At 43.7% G+C, this 19,141-nt stretch overlaps 1 protein-coding gene across 1 annotated transcript; it reads right to left on the bottom strand.

Annotated features, from left to right (window-relative positions):
* Positions 1–295: 295 nt before the first annotated feature.
* Positions 296–18,265, bottom strand: LOC103720587. The gene is made up of 4 exons (XM_008810354.3): positions 18,013–18,265; positions 1,628–2,243; positions 1,260–1,536; positions 296–558 (listed from the first exon to the last, which is right to left on the bottom strand). The coding sequence occupies exons 1-4, from the start codon at positions 18,131–18,133 to the stop codon at positions 508–510; spliced, it is 1,065 nt and encodes a 354-aa protein (XP_008808576.1). The 5' UTR covers positions 18,134–18,265; the 3' UTR covers positions 296–507.
* Between the last annotated feature and the right edge of the window lie 876 nt (positions 18,266–19,141).

Here is a 19,141-nt window from a genome sequence, read left to right as displayed (position 1 = left end):
ATTGTGAACTATAAAATTTTTTAATAACATATGGTACCAGCCAATCAATTCTTTATCTTGTATGTTGGCCATGTAGCTCAGCCAAGAGGTTTCAATCTTCAACAACATGCTATGGTACCTCTACCAAGTCTAACACGAGTCCTTGAGACTAGTTTTCTTGTTAACCGTCTTTCGAAGTAATTTGTGAATCTACTGTAAGGAACTACTACTCAGTCTCTTGGCAGCACACGTTTACATAGAAAAATAGGAACAAACCATTTCAAGTGAAAAAAAAAAAAAACCTAAAACATACCAATTGGATGATAACAGAAGCAGTAAATTAATACTTGGGAACAACTAAAATAGAGTCTGATCCAGATTTAAAAGATACTAAGTGCAATTTGTGTACTTTGTTCTTTTCATACAAACACAAACCCTAGAATTGAACGAAATTAGTTTGAGTATCTTATAGTCTCTGGTCTACGGTACAACATAGATTGTTATACATCTGACTTTTCCTTGCTGCCTCTAGTGGTTTCGCATATGATCAAAGCTCAGAGGTTGCTGATAGAATGGAGCCTGCACAATCACAAATAATAAGTTCAAATCCTGGCAATTTGAAGTTAAGAAAACGTTGAATTCAGAGCCATGCATAAGCTCAGCATGACAAAAATTGGAGAGCTCATGTATCATAAGAGTACTACGATGGGACCCAAAACAGTTGCCAAACAGATTCCCAAACTGACAAGGCAACAAGGTACTGGTGCAATCAACGTAAGGTAGGTGTCATGGACAGGAAGTTGGGCCATCCATGGGGCACCACATCAGTTATGGAACCAGTTTCATAAATGGTTTGGATCTCATAGCTTTTATTTTTAAAACCATAATAAGCTTAAGCCAACTTCTGACAGCCTCATCTTCATTTTATATACTCTTTATGATATTGAACCAGCATGCATAACATAACAGAAAGTACATAACGCTACAATATTAGACTTCATAAATGACATACCATGTACTCGGCTATTTTCAACCTGTATTATTTTCCAAACAAATGTTCCATTCTACTATTAGCTAACTTTATAAAGAAATTGGGATTTAAGTGGGCTGAATATCAACTAGACTGAGCTGAGTGGATGCATAAAAGAGGTTTAGGACCTGAAGAAACAAGACCTGAAAGCCCCAACTGGGCAAAACTATAGTCTGTGAAACGTTCAGCTCACTTCTATTTGACACCAATAATGACAGTAGATGGATCTGATAATCATATGCATGCTTACCTGGAAAATGCCATGTCTGAAATGTTCATAAGAGTGTGCATACATCATAGCAGGGGTAGGCCATTGCATATAGACCGCATCTCCAGGAGCTTGTTGGCATCCAACAGCACAATAAGGGTTCAAATTTGAATCTGGTGGCCCATAGTTCATAGGAGTTTGATTGCTTGGAAATTGACCCAGCTGAGCAAAGCCTGCCTCGTATTGAAAAAATGGAGCCTGAAGAACATTGCAAGCTGGCAAGCTGAAGGTCTGGCTAGGTGCAAGGCCCTTAATATACCTGCAAAAGTTACACAGCATTAAAAGCATTGTTTGATTGACAGATGATGACATTGATCACGGTGCAGTGCCTTGGATCACTCATGCGATACCTGTCATAACTTCGATCATAATCTGGATCACTGCGATCCTTTTCCCTGTCCCTGAAAATGGCAACCCTAGGAGCACCAACTTTTGTGCTGAGTTGTTCATACTCATCAATGCAACTTTGGTAGCATTCATGCTCGTCTTTGCTTGAACAATGGTTTCTTCCATCATTTGCAGCTGGAGAATTTGGACCTTCTGAGTCTGGACTGCTAGAACCGCTGAAGATGCGGGCCCGTGCTTTATCATATTCCTCCTTCCTCTCTTCCACTGTTCTCGCAAGATTTCTCTTGGTTTCTAGTTCAGTTAAATCGCTATGGGAAACTTTATTAGGCCTTTGACGAATAGCAATTTTAAAATGTTCAGTTTTCTCATTTTCAGTCTGTTTAGCTGGAACATCTGATAAAAAGACAGCTGGAAATCTGCTTTCAGATGTTTTTCTCGCAATTATTCTGCCATTCAAACCATCTAAAGTGCTATCTGCTACCATAGTCTGTAGACCATAGTGTTGTGCAACACGATGAGCAGCACACCGAAGGTATGAAGTTGGGAGGTGCTGGAATTCAAACTGGTGCAAATCAGAGCTCTGCATGAACCTCTGAATGTCCAACTCCATCCGCAGAACTATTATACAGACAACAGAAGATGCAACTATATCAGAACTTAAAAGTATATGCAAGATATGTTGACCCTTTATATTTTCTTCTAACAATTTCTTCAATCATCGAGGGGATTTAAAAAATGATGGCTTTCCAAAAGGTACAAATTCTCAGGCACAAAGGCATCAGCTCTCAATTCTCATAGGATAATAAAAATACAATTTTGTCCGCAACAAATTTGAAGAATGCCAGATATACAGCTTCAATAGTGGCAGAGAGAACTATAATTTACAGAATGCAATCTCAAATATATGAATGCATAGTATAGGGGGAACAAGAAACAGATGATTTTTTTTTAGCATGTTAGTATTACTCAAGAAAACATTGGAATAAATGGTCTAGGTGAGCCAGCTCAAGCTTGAGTTGAAATTTTACATTACCAGATTGGGTTTAATTCAAGCTTGCAAGACTCAAGCTTGCCCATTAAATATCAAGCAAACCAACTCGAAGTAGGCTCACATAAGCTTGAAATTTGGATCACTGCAACATTGTCCTTTAAGATTTAATCTCAAGTCCTCCACATTGCTTACCTCTCTTAACCCAATCTCACATTTTAATCTACACTCTGCAGCTCATTCCAACAGAAGACCAACTAAGTCCGAGGCTGCAGCAAAAAGTAGAATGCAATGGCCAAGAAGATATCTGAATCAGCTACAAAAACAGGCGATAGCAAGAGGGTGATTTGAACCTCCACCAAACTAAGCCTCCATGGAGGAGGCCACTGCTCTTAGGGCATGGAGTAGAGAGATGGAGAAGGCAGAGATGGAGCAAAACGCCTTTCTTGACAGTTTTGAGTGGGATGCCAGACTTCAAGATAAGAAAGACAAGACATGGAATTGATTTTGCCAAGGAGGAGGTTGAGCTAAATGCTGGAAGCTATGAACGGAACTAAGGGAAAGGTGCTACAGCCTTGAGTGCTTGACAAAGGAGAAAAGGGGAAGGTATAGACTCATAACAATCTCAACAATTAGACCATAATTTAACAGCAACCACGTCTCCTAGCAAGTAAACATTGCAGTCACTATGTTAAGATTGAACTGCTGATTATGTAAATAATTAGTCAATTATATATCATATATATCTACCTATTTATATTTCGGGCAACAGTAATCAGGACTAGATTGAGTTGGGCCACACTTGTATTCAGATTGTTTGTTTTTAAATCTCAAAATCTTAACTCATGATTCAGCTTGTTTACTAATCAAGTGAGCCAATATAAAGCTAGATTTTGAGCAGAACAAGCAGCTCATAAATAGCTCTTTCAATTCACAGGCCAACTTACTAATCTTTAATATTGGTCAATCCATACAACAGCAACTATATATGATATAAGAAATGATCAACTGCAATGTCAACCAGACTTTGATGTGTAGCTAACACATAATCATATTTTGTGCCATATTATTATTCTAAATCTAACTAAACTTATTTGATTACAATAGCACCAGCACAACAGCTTATTCTCCTACATGAAAAGAAAATATCAGAGTAAAGAAGGAAAGCAAGATATATTACGAGGAATTCTCTAAATAATTAGAAACTTCAGTATTAGTGTCCAACTCAGAAACTAAATGCAATAGTACAATAATAATTTACAACCAGCTTTGTCAATCCACCTGGAAGCCCTCCAAGTCCATCTCTTCAGACCACAAATTAGCACCAAAGAATTCACCATGCTGCAAAGTTGTACGTGCAAAAGACTAATATAATGTGCCTTCAAGTCTTGTCGAAGTGAACTCACTTACTTTTGATTGAAATCATTGTTTGGTAAGAAGACAGAATTCCATCTTGCTTGCTACGCCACAGATCCTGGCACAAACAATGCCTCTCAAAAGCCATCTTGCTGATTCTTACACATAGTGATGCTTTTAAAATAATCAAATTTTACCTAGTTCTAACCCTTAGAAAAGGGGAAGTTGTAGTTGATGAATATTGATATAATCAGCGTTGATCTAGTTTAGTGTTTTCAAATAATACCTTTTCTATTATAATCAGGTCATTAGTTAAGCCTGAATCAATCCCAAATTACATAATATGACCTCGTAGGTATACATGTAAATCAGCCACTACTTAGGGACATTTTCGTCCACTTATTCTAATTAAGTGTCCTGCCCTGCTTACTAATAAAAATTGAGTCGCATGGATCCCCGATTGAGACATTACAATACATCCTCTTGTCTACCCATCTCTTCTCCACTTCCACCCCCTTTCTTCTGTTCTTTCTATATCCTCTTCTTCCTTGATCCATCTGCTGCCGTTCTCTTCCCCTCCTGCTACTTTTTGCTCTCTTTATTACAGCTGCTGCCCAGCTAATACTGTTACGGTTGCTTACCTTTTTCTACTGCATTCTGTCTGAATCTAAAACTCTCTCTTCTATGACCAAGCAATAATTCTCTCAGCTCCATTTCAGTAGTCAAATACAATTGCACTCAAATCACAAAACCTTCGATCCTTCTAGTTACATGAAAACTACATTGATTCTTTAAGCATGTTGACAGAAATTCTTACAACTTCAATCTAACAACTATGAAAGAATTCAGACCATCCCAAATAGTTTTAGAAGTCCCTAGGGTCAAAATTTCAACAAAGAACGATGGGTTATAATTCTTTTCAAACAAACACTTAGTGACAACTATGAGTCATTTAAGTTAATTTAATATAAGAGAAAAAAATAGCTGTCTAATTTATGTAGTTTGGGCAATCTCAAGCAGAAATTAAATTGTATTGAAATGCATATTACAAGAGTACACTAACTTTTGAGTAAAAAATAGCAAATATCACTCAGTCAAGCATTAAGTAACAAGATAATTGCACGAGTATAGAATTAATTACATGTATCACTCTTCAAAACAATAAAAGCTCCCATACATGCACATGCATTTTTAGTTCTACAAATTGCAATGCTGTTAAAAACTTTTAGTGCACAACAGGATTGTATCTTACCTACCACAATAACAAAGCCTAGTGAAAATAGCACAATAGCACACATTAGATCGTTAGTGCCTTAGAAAAATGTGATTGAATTATAGTTGATGAATTTTAGAAAATATTAAAAATATTTACGTGTCAAAAAAGTACTTCGTTTGGTTCTGGCTGAAACTGATCAAAATCGAAAATTTTGGTCAATTTTGGATTGGACTTGGCCAAAACTGATTTTTCTTTTGCTCGAAATGGATTGGCTTCTGGAAGAACTTCCAACTTTGGTTGCAAGGAACAGGGGAAGCCGAATCTTGTCTTCCCTCGCAGATACATTCACCCACCAATCTCCTCTATTCCAAAAAGACACCATGAACTCTAAATTTGTATTTCTTAAATAGTTTCATCATTAGGATTTTTTTCTTTTGAGCAAGAAGGATTACGGCTTAACTGGAGGAAAGGGAGTGGAGGACAGAAACCATAAGACCTTAGGCTTCAAGGGTTTGAGTTCAGGCCAAGCTTGGGTCTAACCTTCCAAAAACTCAGGCCCAAATTCCAAGTACAATAATTTGGGGTGGCCTTGGAAAGGGGCGGCCCAACCTGAACCCACCCCATTTCCAGCCCTAAATATACAGTATATCGTATTCGGTTGTCAAAACAATCATTATGAATAATGCCAAATATAAGTGCAAATGCTTGGATCGATCTAGTGACTGGCAACTTTAACAATAAGCCATCAATGACTAGAAAGAGAAATATGAATCTGCCATGCTAGTTGGGAATGCTGTGTTACTACATAATATGAATTCAGATCACTGTTCCATTTCAATATGGCCCACCAATGCCTAACACCTCCATCAACACAGATTTTTTTCTCTTTAGCAATAATTTCTATTCAATCTTTATTGGGTCTTGTGTTCATTTTACGTGATTTATTAGAAGAAATTCAAGCCTCTTCTTTTCCAGACCACCTTAAATCTTTGTTTTATGTTCTGCGACATACTAGTTACCTTTCTTCGAAAGTACTCAGTTTGTTACTATCCTTAGCTTGACTAATGCACCTGAGCACTATCACCTTTAGGATGGCCCATCTTGACTGTCCAACTGATTTGAGTTGTCAACTAGTATCTCATCGATCCCCAGTTTTGGTGCTATCCTTTTTCCATCATTACTCTTAAATGCAGCAGAACAGTATCACCTTTGATGTTGAACTTTTATGGCCCTCTTCACTATCCAACATTCTAATCTGTCTACTAATATCTTATCTCTCCATGATTCGTTAAAAGCAAAGGAACGACAATGGTCATAAGCTCAACCTTCCATGTCTTGGTAGTTTGAAGCACAAGCAGTTATGTAGGAGTAAAGTAGTACCTGAAGTGAATATTTGGGGAAAGGGAGGACTTAGGAAACGTGTTACAATATGTTTAATTATTAAAACAGTGAAAATTACTGCTCTAGCGTACCTGGTATAAGGATTCAAAAATTACCACAAAAACATAAAAACATGGTTTAATGAAAGCCATTTGATTTGCCACCAAGGTGGTAGCCTAGTGGTACTGGGCAGCAATTCTAACCACAAGGTCTCAAGTTCGAATCGCTGCGGCGACGATTAAATTGTGGACCGGAGCTCACTACTTTGGCCACTGCTTGGACTTGTGGTGTAGGACCGCTCTTGAACCGCTAGTAGCCGGAGTGGTGCCGGGTGTGACGTACTCACACGTGGGACTCGAGCCAGAGCTCAGAGGAGTAGCTGAGCCGGGCCCACGGATGGGGAGGGTATGAGTAAAACCGGTCGGGGTGCCCAACACACGGCCATTTCTGCCCGCATCGAACATTCTCCTGGCGGGGCGGGGGCCCAGTGGGGGCTGCTACGCGGGGGTGGGCTTGTCCCTTCCTCCCCCCTACCCCTTTTCTTTAGCAAAAAAAAAAAAAAAAAAAAAAAAAAGCCATTTGATTTTGCACAGGAATATGAATAACCCAAACTTCAGCAGCATTGTACAAGTGGACCAAAATGCTTCATCATGTAAAAGAAAAGGAAAGTACAACAAGAATGAGAAACCAAGATATACTCTATCCACTATTCCCCTCCCTGAAAAGGTGCACTATGACTCCTCTGAAAATTCTTGAGCTTCAACTTGTACCAAAAGCGCAAGATGCAGTAAGACACTAGAACAGTACTATGCATTCTATTCTCAATGACAAAGCGCAAAATACCACTGCAGGAAATCTAAAGGACTTCCATGACAATTTTAACACCACCCTCATTGATTTCAATTGATCTCTCCTGTACTGAAGCAATCTACTGAACAAGACATCAACGCTTTCTTAGAACATTTCAGTTTATACACATTTTTGGTTTAGTGCACCCAATCTTGGGTCAGCTCTGATCCTTTCTTTAAAAGAGAAACAACAGAAGTGCACCAATAAACAGCAGGGGTAATTTTCAATCTTGAATCAGATTGTGTTCGCAGACAACAATAATCCTCCATCTCACATGCTTCATGAGGTCTTGTCTTCTGATAAGCAGGTCAACATCACCCCACCCCACCCCACCCCACCCCACCCCAAAAAAAAACAAAAATAAAATAAAATAAAAGGAAAAAAAAACTCTCAAACTTTTAGTTTTACTCCTTCCAAGAAAATCTGAAATCACAGATAGCTCATAAGGCACAACATATAAGATAATGAACAGCTGGAAACATGGGGCACAACTAATTCATTCACATTATTAGTTGATAAACAATAATGGGACTTCTGTAATGCAAAGGAAGAGGAAAACAAAGGGAACAGAAGGAGAGGCGGTCACAGAAACATGAGTTGGGATACCATCACATATTGGTTTCGAAGCAGAGAATCTTAGACTTAGAGCATCCATAGAATTCTATCTAATAATTTTTAAATTAAGAATGCTGTGTCTCTCTCATCTTGGATGTAATAAAGAATGATACATGCCAAGCCAAGCTAGAAAGAACATTAGCCACCCACAAACAGAGCAGAACCTCCTGATCTGCTGAGCAAACACTTCCAAGTAGGTGCTGGACTTTCCCCTAAATCCCAGATTCATATCTGTCGACCTACTGATAAGAAATACACAAAAACACTAAGAGGCCTAATCATGCTACCTGCACACTCCCTATTGAAAAAAAGGGGAAAGGATATTGAATAATTCAAACAGCACAGCCATCAAAAATTGAAGATCCATCTTACATTAACAATCATTTATAGAATGACCAAAAAAGGAAGACGAGAAGACCCAAATGCTACATTTGTCTATAAAGTTTCAGTTACAGACTTATAACACATTCTCAGACACTTAGACAGTTAGACACATTCCCGGTGGGTGAGCGGGTGTGAGCGGGTGGGTGCTTTAAGATTCGTGAATCGGCCCGGAGTCACAGGGACTTTCTGCCGAACGGTCGGTGGGTGTGCGACATGACGGAGCCCGGAGCTGGTGCAGCGGCTACGCCGACGCCGGGGAAGACAGGTGGGGTTCGCCTCCCTGTCCCTGGGGAGGAGGTGAAGGCTCCCACTTGGTCAGAGGTGGCGAAGGGCGCTCCCAGGCAGCCGGTGTGGTCGAACCATCGGATCTCTCCAAGGGAGTTACAGGCAATGCAGAGCAAATATCCTGAGATATTGGAGGTTCCGGCAGAGGAGTTGGAGGGGACGAGGTCGGAGTGGCGGAACACCACAGTTATAGTCCGGAGTATGGGGAGGAGTGTTCCGGCAGTCTGGGTCGCGAAGGAGATCCGTAGGGTGGGCAAGCTGCAGTATGATGTCGAGTGCTATCCGTTGGTGGATGGCTTCATTGCAGTAAGGTTTGCCAACGGAGAAGACCGGGAGGCTGCTCTAATGAATGGTCCATGGGTGGTCGCCGGGCAGCTGCTCGCCATGGAACGGTGGCGGCCCAACTTCGTTCCGGGTGCTGGTGGGTTAGGCCGAGTGGTTGTGTGGCTACGTCTTCCGGGGCTCCCTCTGGATTACTGGAAGGGGTCAACCCTGTTTCGGATTGCGGCGAGGGCCGGTGAACCCTTGGCAATGGACAGTTTCACGGAGGGGGGAGGCCGATTCGGTTTTGCAAGGGTAAAAATAGCGCTGGATTGCTCCGCCCCGCTGAAGCCGGGGATCTTTTTGAAGGGGAGCTCGGAGAGGGCTGAGGATAAATTTTGGCAAGGTTTTCTATATGAAAACCTGCCGGTTCCATGTTCTAAATGTGGCAGGATTGGTCATCAAATGAAGGAGTGCGATCCCATATTACCGGCGATGGGGGGGGAGGTGTGGAGGGAAGCTCAAGTACCGGGAAGGAAACGGCTGGGGAGAGCCGTTCGGAGGTTTCGGCGATGGCGGTTGGGGAAGGAGATGATGCGGGAGAGCAGGGTGTCTTTGGCCCCTGGTTGGTCACGAATCGCCTCCGTTTCCAGCGGCCGGCTAATGCATCCAGGTGGGGGAAGGAGGCAGCCAAGCAGAAGGGGAGGTTGGATCCGGGGTCGTCGCCCGGGCGAGCTACCTCGAAGGCCACCGGAAACACGCCGGCTTCTACCTCTTCCTCTCCGATTGATCTCGAGGGATGGCAGAAGCCTTCCAAAGTCGCCCGGCGGCGGACGCTTGAGAAGGACATCGCGGTTGCCGGAGCGAGGGCGACTGGGGAGGGACCGAATCAACTCGGTCATAGCTCTGAGTCGCGGACCGAGTCGGGGAACAAACTGGGCTCGAGTGGGGCCAGTTCTTCAACGGGCCAGGCTGAAGGGCCCAAGCGGGAGACGGCTGGAGGACCGGGCCCAAGCCTTTTGAAGCGGTCGAGAGCTCCGGTGGGAGGCCGGGCCCAGGTTGGTGGGGGGCAGCAGCGGCCATCATCGGTGCTATCGAGGAGGACGGAGGGCTTCCGACGGTGGCGGAGCCGGAGTTCACCTCCGCCTCAGTCAGCGGTGCGCAACCGACCCCCTAGGGTGGACCAGGAGCTTCGGGGAGCGGGGGGAGTGCTGCGTGCTGGAGGTGGGGCGACGCTCGGGCGGAAGCCAACGCGGACAACTACGGTTGCGACGATGGAGTCGGCGGAGTTGGAGCCGGTGGTGATGACCGGTGCACCCTCGGAGCAGACAGCAGGGGATCGAGGGATGGAGATCGATCCTGGTGATGGTCTGGTGGGAGTGATTGCAGGGGGTATCGAGGAAGACCCTGTTGACAGACCGTGCCATTTGGCACGGGCCAACAGTGATCCGAACCTTGTGGCCAATCTTTTTCGGGGGGGGGGGGGAGTTCAAGCATGATGGCGGTTCCTTGGGTGCTGGAGGCTTGTTGGGGGATGGCAAGGAGTCTGGCCTTGTGGCTACGGCTCAGGCAGACACCAAGGGGAAGCATAAGCAGGTTGTGGTCCAATTGTTGGCCTCTATCAAGGGGGTGAGTCCCAAGGGTTCTGTGAGGAAAGAGCAGTTGGATGATGAGGCAGCATGTAGTAGTGGCTTCGGGGAAGTAGGCCACGTCAATCTGTCGGGTGATTTATGAAGACTCTCTTATGGAATTGTCGTGGAGCGGGGAAGCCGTCCTTTACCCCGGCATTTCGTAGGTTGGTGCACCAATATAGGCCTGATATTTGTGTCCTCTTCGAGACCCGATTATCCGGAAGGAGTCTTGAGAAGGCAAGGAGGGCAGTTCTGAGAGGATGGGGATTCTATGCAGTAGAATCTCAGGGGCTATCTGGTGGTATCATTGTCACTTGGGCTCAGGGGTGTTGTCAAATGGATATATTCAATGTCTGTAATCAAGAGGTAATCATGGTTATCTCGGAAGGGGATAGAAGTCCGTGGGTTTTGGCAGCGGTGTATGCAAGCACAGAGTATAGGGTGAGGCGGAATTTGTGGGTGGAGGCCACTCAGTTGATTAGGCAGGGATATCCAATGTTATTGGCAGGTGACTTTAATTGCATAGTGGATCCTCAGGAGAAGAGGGGTGGGAAGCCTTTTTCTTGTGACAGGAAGGTTAAGGAGTTTCAGGACTTCCTCATGATGAATGGTTTGGTTGACTTGGGTTTTTCTGGCCCAAAGTTCACATGGTGTAATAATCAGCAGGGACAGGCTAGAGTATGGGAGCGGCTAGATAGAGCCTGTGCTACTGCGGGGTGGATCCAGTGTTTTCCGGATTACCAGGTCAGTCATTTGCCGAGGATTGCATCGGACCACTGCCCACTATTGGTGAGCACTGATGCACCTGTACTAGTTCGCCCTCCCTTCAGGTTCGAGAAGATTTGGCTCAGTTATCCTAGATCCTGGGAGATGGTACGGGAGGCTTGGAGGGTACCTGTTAGGGGAGATGCTATGTACCGAGTATCTCGTAGACTGGAGATGACGAGGAGACGGCTTCGGAGGTGGAACCGTGAGGAGGTGGGGAACATTTTTAGGAGGGTGGAGGATCTAGAGGGGGCGATTACTAGGTTACAGTTTCAGGAGGCCCAGGGAGGGGGCTTATCGGAGGAGGAGGTGGGGGAGCTTAGATCTCACTTGGCACTGCATAATTCTTTACTTAGACAGCAGGAGGTATTTTGGAGACAGAAGTCTAGGATACAGTGGATACTGAAGGGAGATCGGAACACCAGATATTTTCATCAAGCGACAGTTATCAGAAGGCACCAGAATAGGGTCAGAGCCATCAGGGGTGAGGATGGGCAGATGACGGAGGATCCTGTTCAGATCAGTCGGACTGTGGAGAGTTTTTTCAGAGCGCGATGGACCGAGCAGTTAGGGGGCGGGAGCTCAGAGGACATATCGGCGCCTTTAGCTGGGGTGTCGGAGGAGGAGACTGCAGCATTGATCAGGCCAGTATTGGAGAGGGAGGTTAGGGAGGCGGTCTGGTCCCTTGAGGGGGATAAGGCTCCGGGGCCAGATGGTTTTCCTCCGTTATTTTTTCAGAGGTACTGGATGATAGTCGGACATGATGTGACGGCGGCCATACAGCAGTTCTTCAGTATATCTGCGATGCCCACTAAGTGGCAGCGGACCTTTATCACACTGATATCGAAACGGCAGGACGCCTCGGAGCCGGGCCATTTTCGCCCGATTAGCCTGTGCACGACCTTGTACAAGGCGACGGCGAAGATACTTGCCGTTAGGTTGAGGGAGATTCTCCCGAGGTTGATCAGTCCGGAGCAGAGTGCTTTCTTGAGAGGGCGGAGTATCTCAGATAATGTGATGATTGCCCAGGAGTTTATGTTTGATATGCATAGAGCCCCGATGAGGAGGAGCTTGATGGGGATCAAGCTCGATATGGAGAGGGCCTACGACAGGATGAGTTGGGATTTTCTGCAGCAATCCATGCAGGGGTTTGGCTTTCCCGAGGTATGGATTAGCTGGGTTATGGGATGTGTGAGGGCTCCCTCATTCGCCATCTTGGTGAATGGCTCGCCATCCCGATTTTTTGAGCCGACCGGAGGGCTGCGACAGGGTTGCCCCCTCTCACCACTACTATTTATTATGTGTGCGGATGCGCTGTCTAGAGCGCTCAGACAGGCGATGGTCACTCAGGAGATGGAGGTTTACAGGCCGGCGGAGGGAGCTCCTCCATTGTCTCACCTTCTTTTTGCTGATGATTGTTTATTACTTGCCCGGGCTACGAGGCGGACCGCGGAGGTTCTTCGAAGGATTCTATGCCACTATTGCGAGGTATCAGGACAGAGAGTTAATTTGGGGAAGTCTACTGTATGCTTTAGTCCGAGGATCAGGCTGGCAGTGAGGACCTCTATCTTGGAGATTTTGGAGGTGGGTGAGCAGGAGGGTATGCTGAGGTATTTGGGGGTTCCGATTTCTGGCCGGCGGTTGCGGAGCAGGGACTGCCTCTCACTCGAGCTCAGTATCAGACACAGACTGGAGGGATGGCAGATGCATACTCTTTCCATGATGGGGAGGATCACATTGGTTCGGTCAGTTCTTTCTTCACTTTCCATCTATTTATTGTCCAATTCCTTTATTCCGGTGTCTCTTGTGAGGACCTTGGAGCAGACTTTTAGAAACTTTATCTGGGGTGGGAATAGGGGCAGAGGTGGTGTTCACCTGGTGGCATGGGAGGTGGTGTGTCAGCCGATCAGGTTCGGTGGGTTGGGGGTGTTGTCTCTGATGGCTAGGAGGGAGGCTTTAGTGGCTCGACATGCAGCGAGGTTTGTGCTAGAGCCAGACAGCATGTGGTCCTCGTTGATAAGGGCCAAATATGGAGCTCTGATACCTGGAGTGCGTGGAGGCCGATTACATTCGCCGGTGTGGAGGGAGATGTGTGCTAGGGCTGCGTTGGTGCTACCGGAGATGAGATGGGCCATTGGTGATGGGCGGTCTATAAATGTTTTGGAGGACAGGTGGGTGACTGAGCAGCCGATCAGCCGTATCCCGACCTTAGTGGACTCGGCGAGGATCGCTGGATTTAGGGTTAGTGATCTGATACACCCAGAGGGGGGCTGCTGGAGGGAGGGATTGATTCGGGAGGTGTTTGGGGAAGAGTTGGCAGTGACGATCATGGACCTTCCGATTCCTTTGCAGGAGGTGCCAGATAGATTAGTCTGGTGGCCGACGGGTCGAGCGCAGGTGCGAGCCAGGGATCTCCACACTTTGACGAGTAGGGGGTCAGACCGGCAGATTGAGGGCAGATGGATATGGCGGCTACGATGTCATCCGCGGGTAGCGCTCTTCTTCTGGAAGGTGGCATGGGGATGCCTACCAACCAGGGGTATGCTAGCCGGACGGGGCATGCAGATTTCTCAGTGCTGTGAGCGGTAGTATCGAGGAGACCATTGACCATGTTTTGCTGCAGTGCCCCAGGGCTAGAGAGATATGGAGTAGGTCTCCTGTTATGTTACCCCTTTCAGTGGAGTCGGCCCAGGACCTGATGCATGTGTTGAGAGCCTCTACGCGGAGCCCTTGTTCTGTTGAGGCGGGTATTATGATGGCCCACTTGACTTATCATATATGGTTGGATAGGAACGCTGGTCTATTTGAGGGCAGGAGGTGGTCCGCGAGGATGGTGGTGGATCGAGCTATGCTACATGCAGGGGAGATGGTCGCGACTACTGCGTGGTTCACTTCTGGAATGGCTAGGGACATCTGGGGTATCCTTCCCGCTGCTACAGCGCCTAGGTTCGCCCTTGTTTCTTGGGTACCCCCACCCCTTGGTCATTTCAAGGTGAATTGTGATGGTAGTCGGTCGGTGGATGGTATCTCTGGAGGTGTGGGTTTTGTGATCAGAGACGGGAGGGGCAGACTGATAGCCCCCAGTGGCCGTCGCATCCCAGGGCTTACTATTGTTGGAGCATAGCTGAGGGCTGCTTGGGAGGGCTTATCTTACGCGAGGAGGGTCCTCGGCGCCGCCCGGGTGCATCTAGAGGGTGATTCTTCGGTGGTGATTGATTGGATCCAGGGGGTGGATAGGTTCGGTGATGGTCATCCACTCATCCGTGAGATTAGAAGGCTGGTTCAGGAGATGGGTGATTCTCATGCTACACATGTGTATCGGGAGGCGAACAGAGCTGCTGACTGGGTCGCCTCTTACGTAGCTAGGCATTCCGGAGAGTTTCTTTGGACTTCAGCAGCTGATAGTCCCACTCCGTTGTTATCTTTACTTTCTTTTGATATGGCTGGATGTACTCAAGTTAGAGTTATATGAACTGCCGTTTTTACCAAAAAAAAAAAAAAAAAAAAAGAATCATGTCTAATGCCATAGTAAAAAACATAATATCTATCAAGATATCCGAGATTAAATATCTACTAACCTAAGGCCCTGTTTAGATGATGGAAGACCCTATCAGACAGATAATATCTTCTATGCAAGCTTTTTCTGTTTTAAAACTATGGTGGAGAGGCGTGATTTAAAGAAGTGGGGCAGCCCCAGGCAAGAATAATCCCTATTTTTAGGCAACAGAACTAGTAATCAGAGAAAGCAGGAATTACTTGTGCCATGGTTGCCTCCCATCTCTTCAAATCATTTCTCCCAATCTCTCCAAACCATTTATTCCACCATAATTTTAAAAAAGAAGGCCCGGCAGGAAATCTTATTTCTCCTGATAAGATCTTTCAGCATCCAAACAGCCCCTAAATTTGTAACTTTCTCCCACCAACCCATAAAATATCCTCCTCGATGGACTTGTCACCAACCAATAATATATCCTGCTAGAATTGAAATCTTTTAGGAAACATACTTTAACTTCACATCAGCATATTTTACCTTTACTTCCCTTTATAATTTACACAAAAAAACTTAATTCGTTTTTTTTTTAAAATCAGTGGTCAAGATTATAGTTCCAAATAAGGTTATGCTATACAAGTAAACAGAGACTGATTGATACTGGCATTGTCAGAAACTAAAACTAATCTTTCCAACAACTAGCACATACTGGAAAAATTCAATCCCAGTCCCAACTATCAATCTTAATCTACTTCAATCGGATAGATCACTTGTGTTGTCCAGCTCCTGTAAATAACAAATTAGGAAAGCTCAATTTCTGTTCCAAAATTACCTCAAACAATTTCATAATCAACCAGAAGTACCTACAGTGGGTTATTCGCATCATCAAGAATCATGCTAGTATCTTCAAATTCAGCTGGAAGCCCAAGCCATCATAAATAACCACTTTGGTACCCTAGACAAAATAATATATAGATCTGTAGCCATCTATTGCACAACCATCTCCTTCCTTGATTCCTTAAATCCTAACTAAGATAACATCACCTTGCATATTTCTTGAAGGACCAGGCTCCCAAAACATTCAAGGTAATTGTAATTAAGGACTATTTTGGCTATGTTGGGCATTTAAATAAGAAATAACCATTACACTCAAAAATGAGTTTAGTACAACAGTCAAATTGGAAGAATGCTGTTGCTAAAAAAACACCTAAACTGATCATCAGATGAGCTTTGAAAGGCAGTCATAATTAGAATTACATTGTTGTCAAGAAAAAAAACTTAACAAATGCATATAAGCACTTCATAAGGATGGAAGAAATAAATGCAATCTGGAAGAAGCATTAAGGTCGATAGCAATTTGACTCAAGATGTTCGTTGCAATTAAATTATCCTTCCAGTTCCACGTAAAGATATTGAAATCTACGAGTTTGATTATTTCATTTTGCTTTTTGCTTCGGCCAGAGAAAATAAATTTCAGTTTCACAATTTTGAAATCTCGGAGTCTAGTTTCAATAGTTTCTGTCCCCCACCCCCCCCCCCCCCCCCCCAAAAAAAAAAAAAGAAACTCTTAACAATTAAAAAAGTTAAGTCAGACTCTAGGTAAACTATTTCAATAGTTTGCTTTAAAACTATATATACATAAATACACATGTACACTATACATATATAGATGTTGGCACTTGTTAGAATGGACCTAACTAAAGGGTCCGACGCTAACGATCTGAGTCATTTGATGTGATCTACTATATCTAAACTACTTACAATCAAAATATCATGTGATTTAAAGACTCGTAGCCTATAATACATAGAGTGGTCAAAGATTGGTAGTTCAAAAATTGACCACTTGATATATAAATGAGAGACCTCCAAGTTACATGATTTTTGTTTTACAGCATGGAGTTTAGAGATAGTCACTTGTAATGGCTTCAATTGTTGGTGCTGGATCCCTCGTATTCTGGGCAGGACCAACTGAACCGGGACTAATATCCTTAGGAACATATATTAGCAATACTACACATACATGTGTATATTTGCACATATGAACATAGGTATGTATGTATGTAATAAAAAATAAGAAGTTAAAGATCAAGTTTCAGATCTCCTTTACATATAGTATAGCATTTAACTGTTAACTTACAATCTAGTAAATGGAATTCAGGAGATTTGAGCCCTAGAATAACCAAGTCCATGTCAAAAAAAGCTACTTCAGTAAGTTTTCGGAATTCAATACAAAAACAGTTCTATTTTTTCTGAAAATATGCAGAATTCAAGGTTTAACTTCAGAATATGCTTCTTGGAAGTTGAAGAATGATTGAGTCGACATTAAAATAAATATTCCCTAGTAAGTCAAATTCAGTCAAGAATCTGAAAAACACAATGATTTTCACATGTGTTCATATCACATGACCTTGGTTTTGGAGTTTCAGCCCAAACATCAAACCATTGAACTCTGTTCCTATGCAGTTGACATGAGAGAGAGGAGGGGGGGGGGGGTGAGGACCTTAATATGGCAAAACTAATTCGCATATAATGATACTTAGCACATAAGAAATGCTTCTTTTTATTAACAAGTACTCAAAACCTCACATTACATATCATATTCTTTTTTCTACTAAAAAAAAATCATTTTCTTTTTCATCACTAAAAAGCCACTTATGCCGTTAGTTTGCCAATCTTCCCTTCCACTACCTAGCTCGATCAAGCAACAACAAGAGATCGACTAACTAGGAATTCCATATCAACATGTCATTAACAAAAAAAAAAATCCTGGAAATTACACAATACTGCTAGGAACATTAAGAAATCAAACACAAGAAAATGTTGAATAGAGAATTAAACAACAGAAAAGAATGCATCCTCTAACAAACTCCAAGGTTTTAAGGAGAAGAAATCAAAACCTAACCATCAGATCGATATATCTATTAATAATATGAATAGCAATCCCAAATTATAGGAAAACTGAAACCGCACCAAATCTAAGCATTCGACCAAATCCAAACAAATAAATCAACCTACGAGGCTCAAAAACCCATCTCCAAACCATCAAAATCCTACAGAAAGTCCGAACCCTAAAGGGAGAAATCCCTTCCAATCCAGCAATTAGAGCGCGAGAATTCTAAAGAACAAGAAGGACATCGAGAAATAGAAGAAGAGGGGGGAGGGCGCACCAGTGAGACGATGGCGAGGGTTCTCGAGGGCCTCCAAGAGGAATTGATCCACCTGCAAGAGAGCCGCCTCCATCCCCGTCTCCTTCTGGGCGCAGGATAACGAGATCGGAGAAAACTCCATCTTTGCCGAGAAGAGAGAGAGAGATAGAGAGAGAGGAGAGAGAGAGGGCGTAGAATTTGTGTTCTCCGGCCTTTGCCTCTCCCTCCTCTCTCTGCTTCTTTTCCTATGTCGCTAGCAAAGGGACGAAGAGAGAGAGGCGGCCGCGCTTTTATTTGCTATCAGGCGGGAAGATCGCAGCCGTCCATCTACGGAGAGGCTCGCGGTGGATTCTGATTCGTACCTTTCTGGGACCGTACGAACATGGGTAAGGTCGGAGACCGGGGCGAGAATTTAGCGGTAGGATGGAAGTTGTTATTGGATCACCACCGTCAATATTCACCAGGCGGGGATTCGACAACATTTTTTTTAATATATATATATATATATATATATATATATATATAAAATTAGGTCCATATTTGATATTTTAGAAAATATTTTTTGTTTTGATAAAATAATTAATTTATTCATCCCTGAGTATTTGCGCAAATGATCTCACTCCTTGCTGCCTAAGCGAAGAGGCACTGGCTCGATTTGCATCGGACTCCCCTCAAATGGTGACGTAGATATAAGATACAAAGATAGTTATTGGCCTTTCTTGATTTCAAAAAAATAAAAAATAGAGAATAAAATATTCTAATATTTAAAATAATTTATCTAATGATATTATTTTAGAACAGATATAATCAGAATTTAAGCGACCATAATTAAGTAGGGTTGGAACTTGGTCATGTTGTGTTCTATGCAGCTTGAGCTTGCCTAAAAATTCAAAAATTTTTTACGGGGTTAGACCTAAGCCTTACCTGGGCTCGTCTCGAGATCTAAATGGTCTTGAGCAAAATCGAACCGGAGTGAGCCCACAATGGTGAAGGAAAAGATCGGAGGAGGGCAAATCTCAATGGGGGCAAAATTGAAGGCTGCATTCCAATTGGAGGTGTGCACGAGTTAGATCGGATCAGTTTGAATATATACCCAAAACTTGAACCAATAAATCTCAGTTTTCTAAAATCAAAACCAAAATCGAGCTGA

This window comes from Phoenix dactylifera, chromosome 1 (assembly GCF_009389715.1).
Source record: "Phoenix dactylifera cultivar Barhee BC4 chromosome 1, palm_55x_up_171113_PBpolish2nd_filt_p, whole genome shotgun sequence".
In the NCBI taxonomy this organism is placed as follows: Eukaryota; Viridiplantae; Streptophyta; class Magnoliopsida; order Arecales; family Arecaceae; genus Phoenix; species Phoenix dactylifera.
This window is presented reverse-complemented; position numbering and strand designations above follow the sequence as displayed.

Bases quoted from the DNA above. Each gene is read 5' to 3' on its own strand.
- LOC103720587 (XM_008810354.3), bottom strand. From the start codon at position 18,133: ATGGAGTTTTCTCCGATCTCGTTATCCTGCGCCCAGAAGGAGACGGGG. The intron at 2,244-18,012 runs GTGCGCCCTCCC...TCTGTATAATAG, and splicing joins CCCTCGCCATCGTCTCACTG to TTCTGCGGATGGAGTTGGAC. The intron at 1,537-1,627 runs GTATCGCATGAG...TAACTTTTGCAG, and splicing joins TATGATCGAAGTTATGACAG to GTATATTAAGGGCCTTGCAC.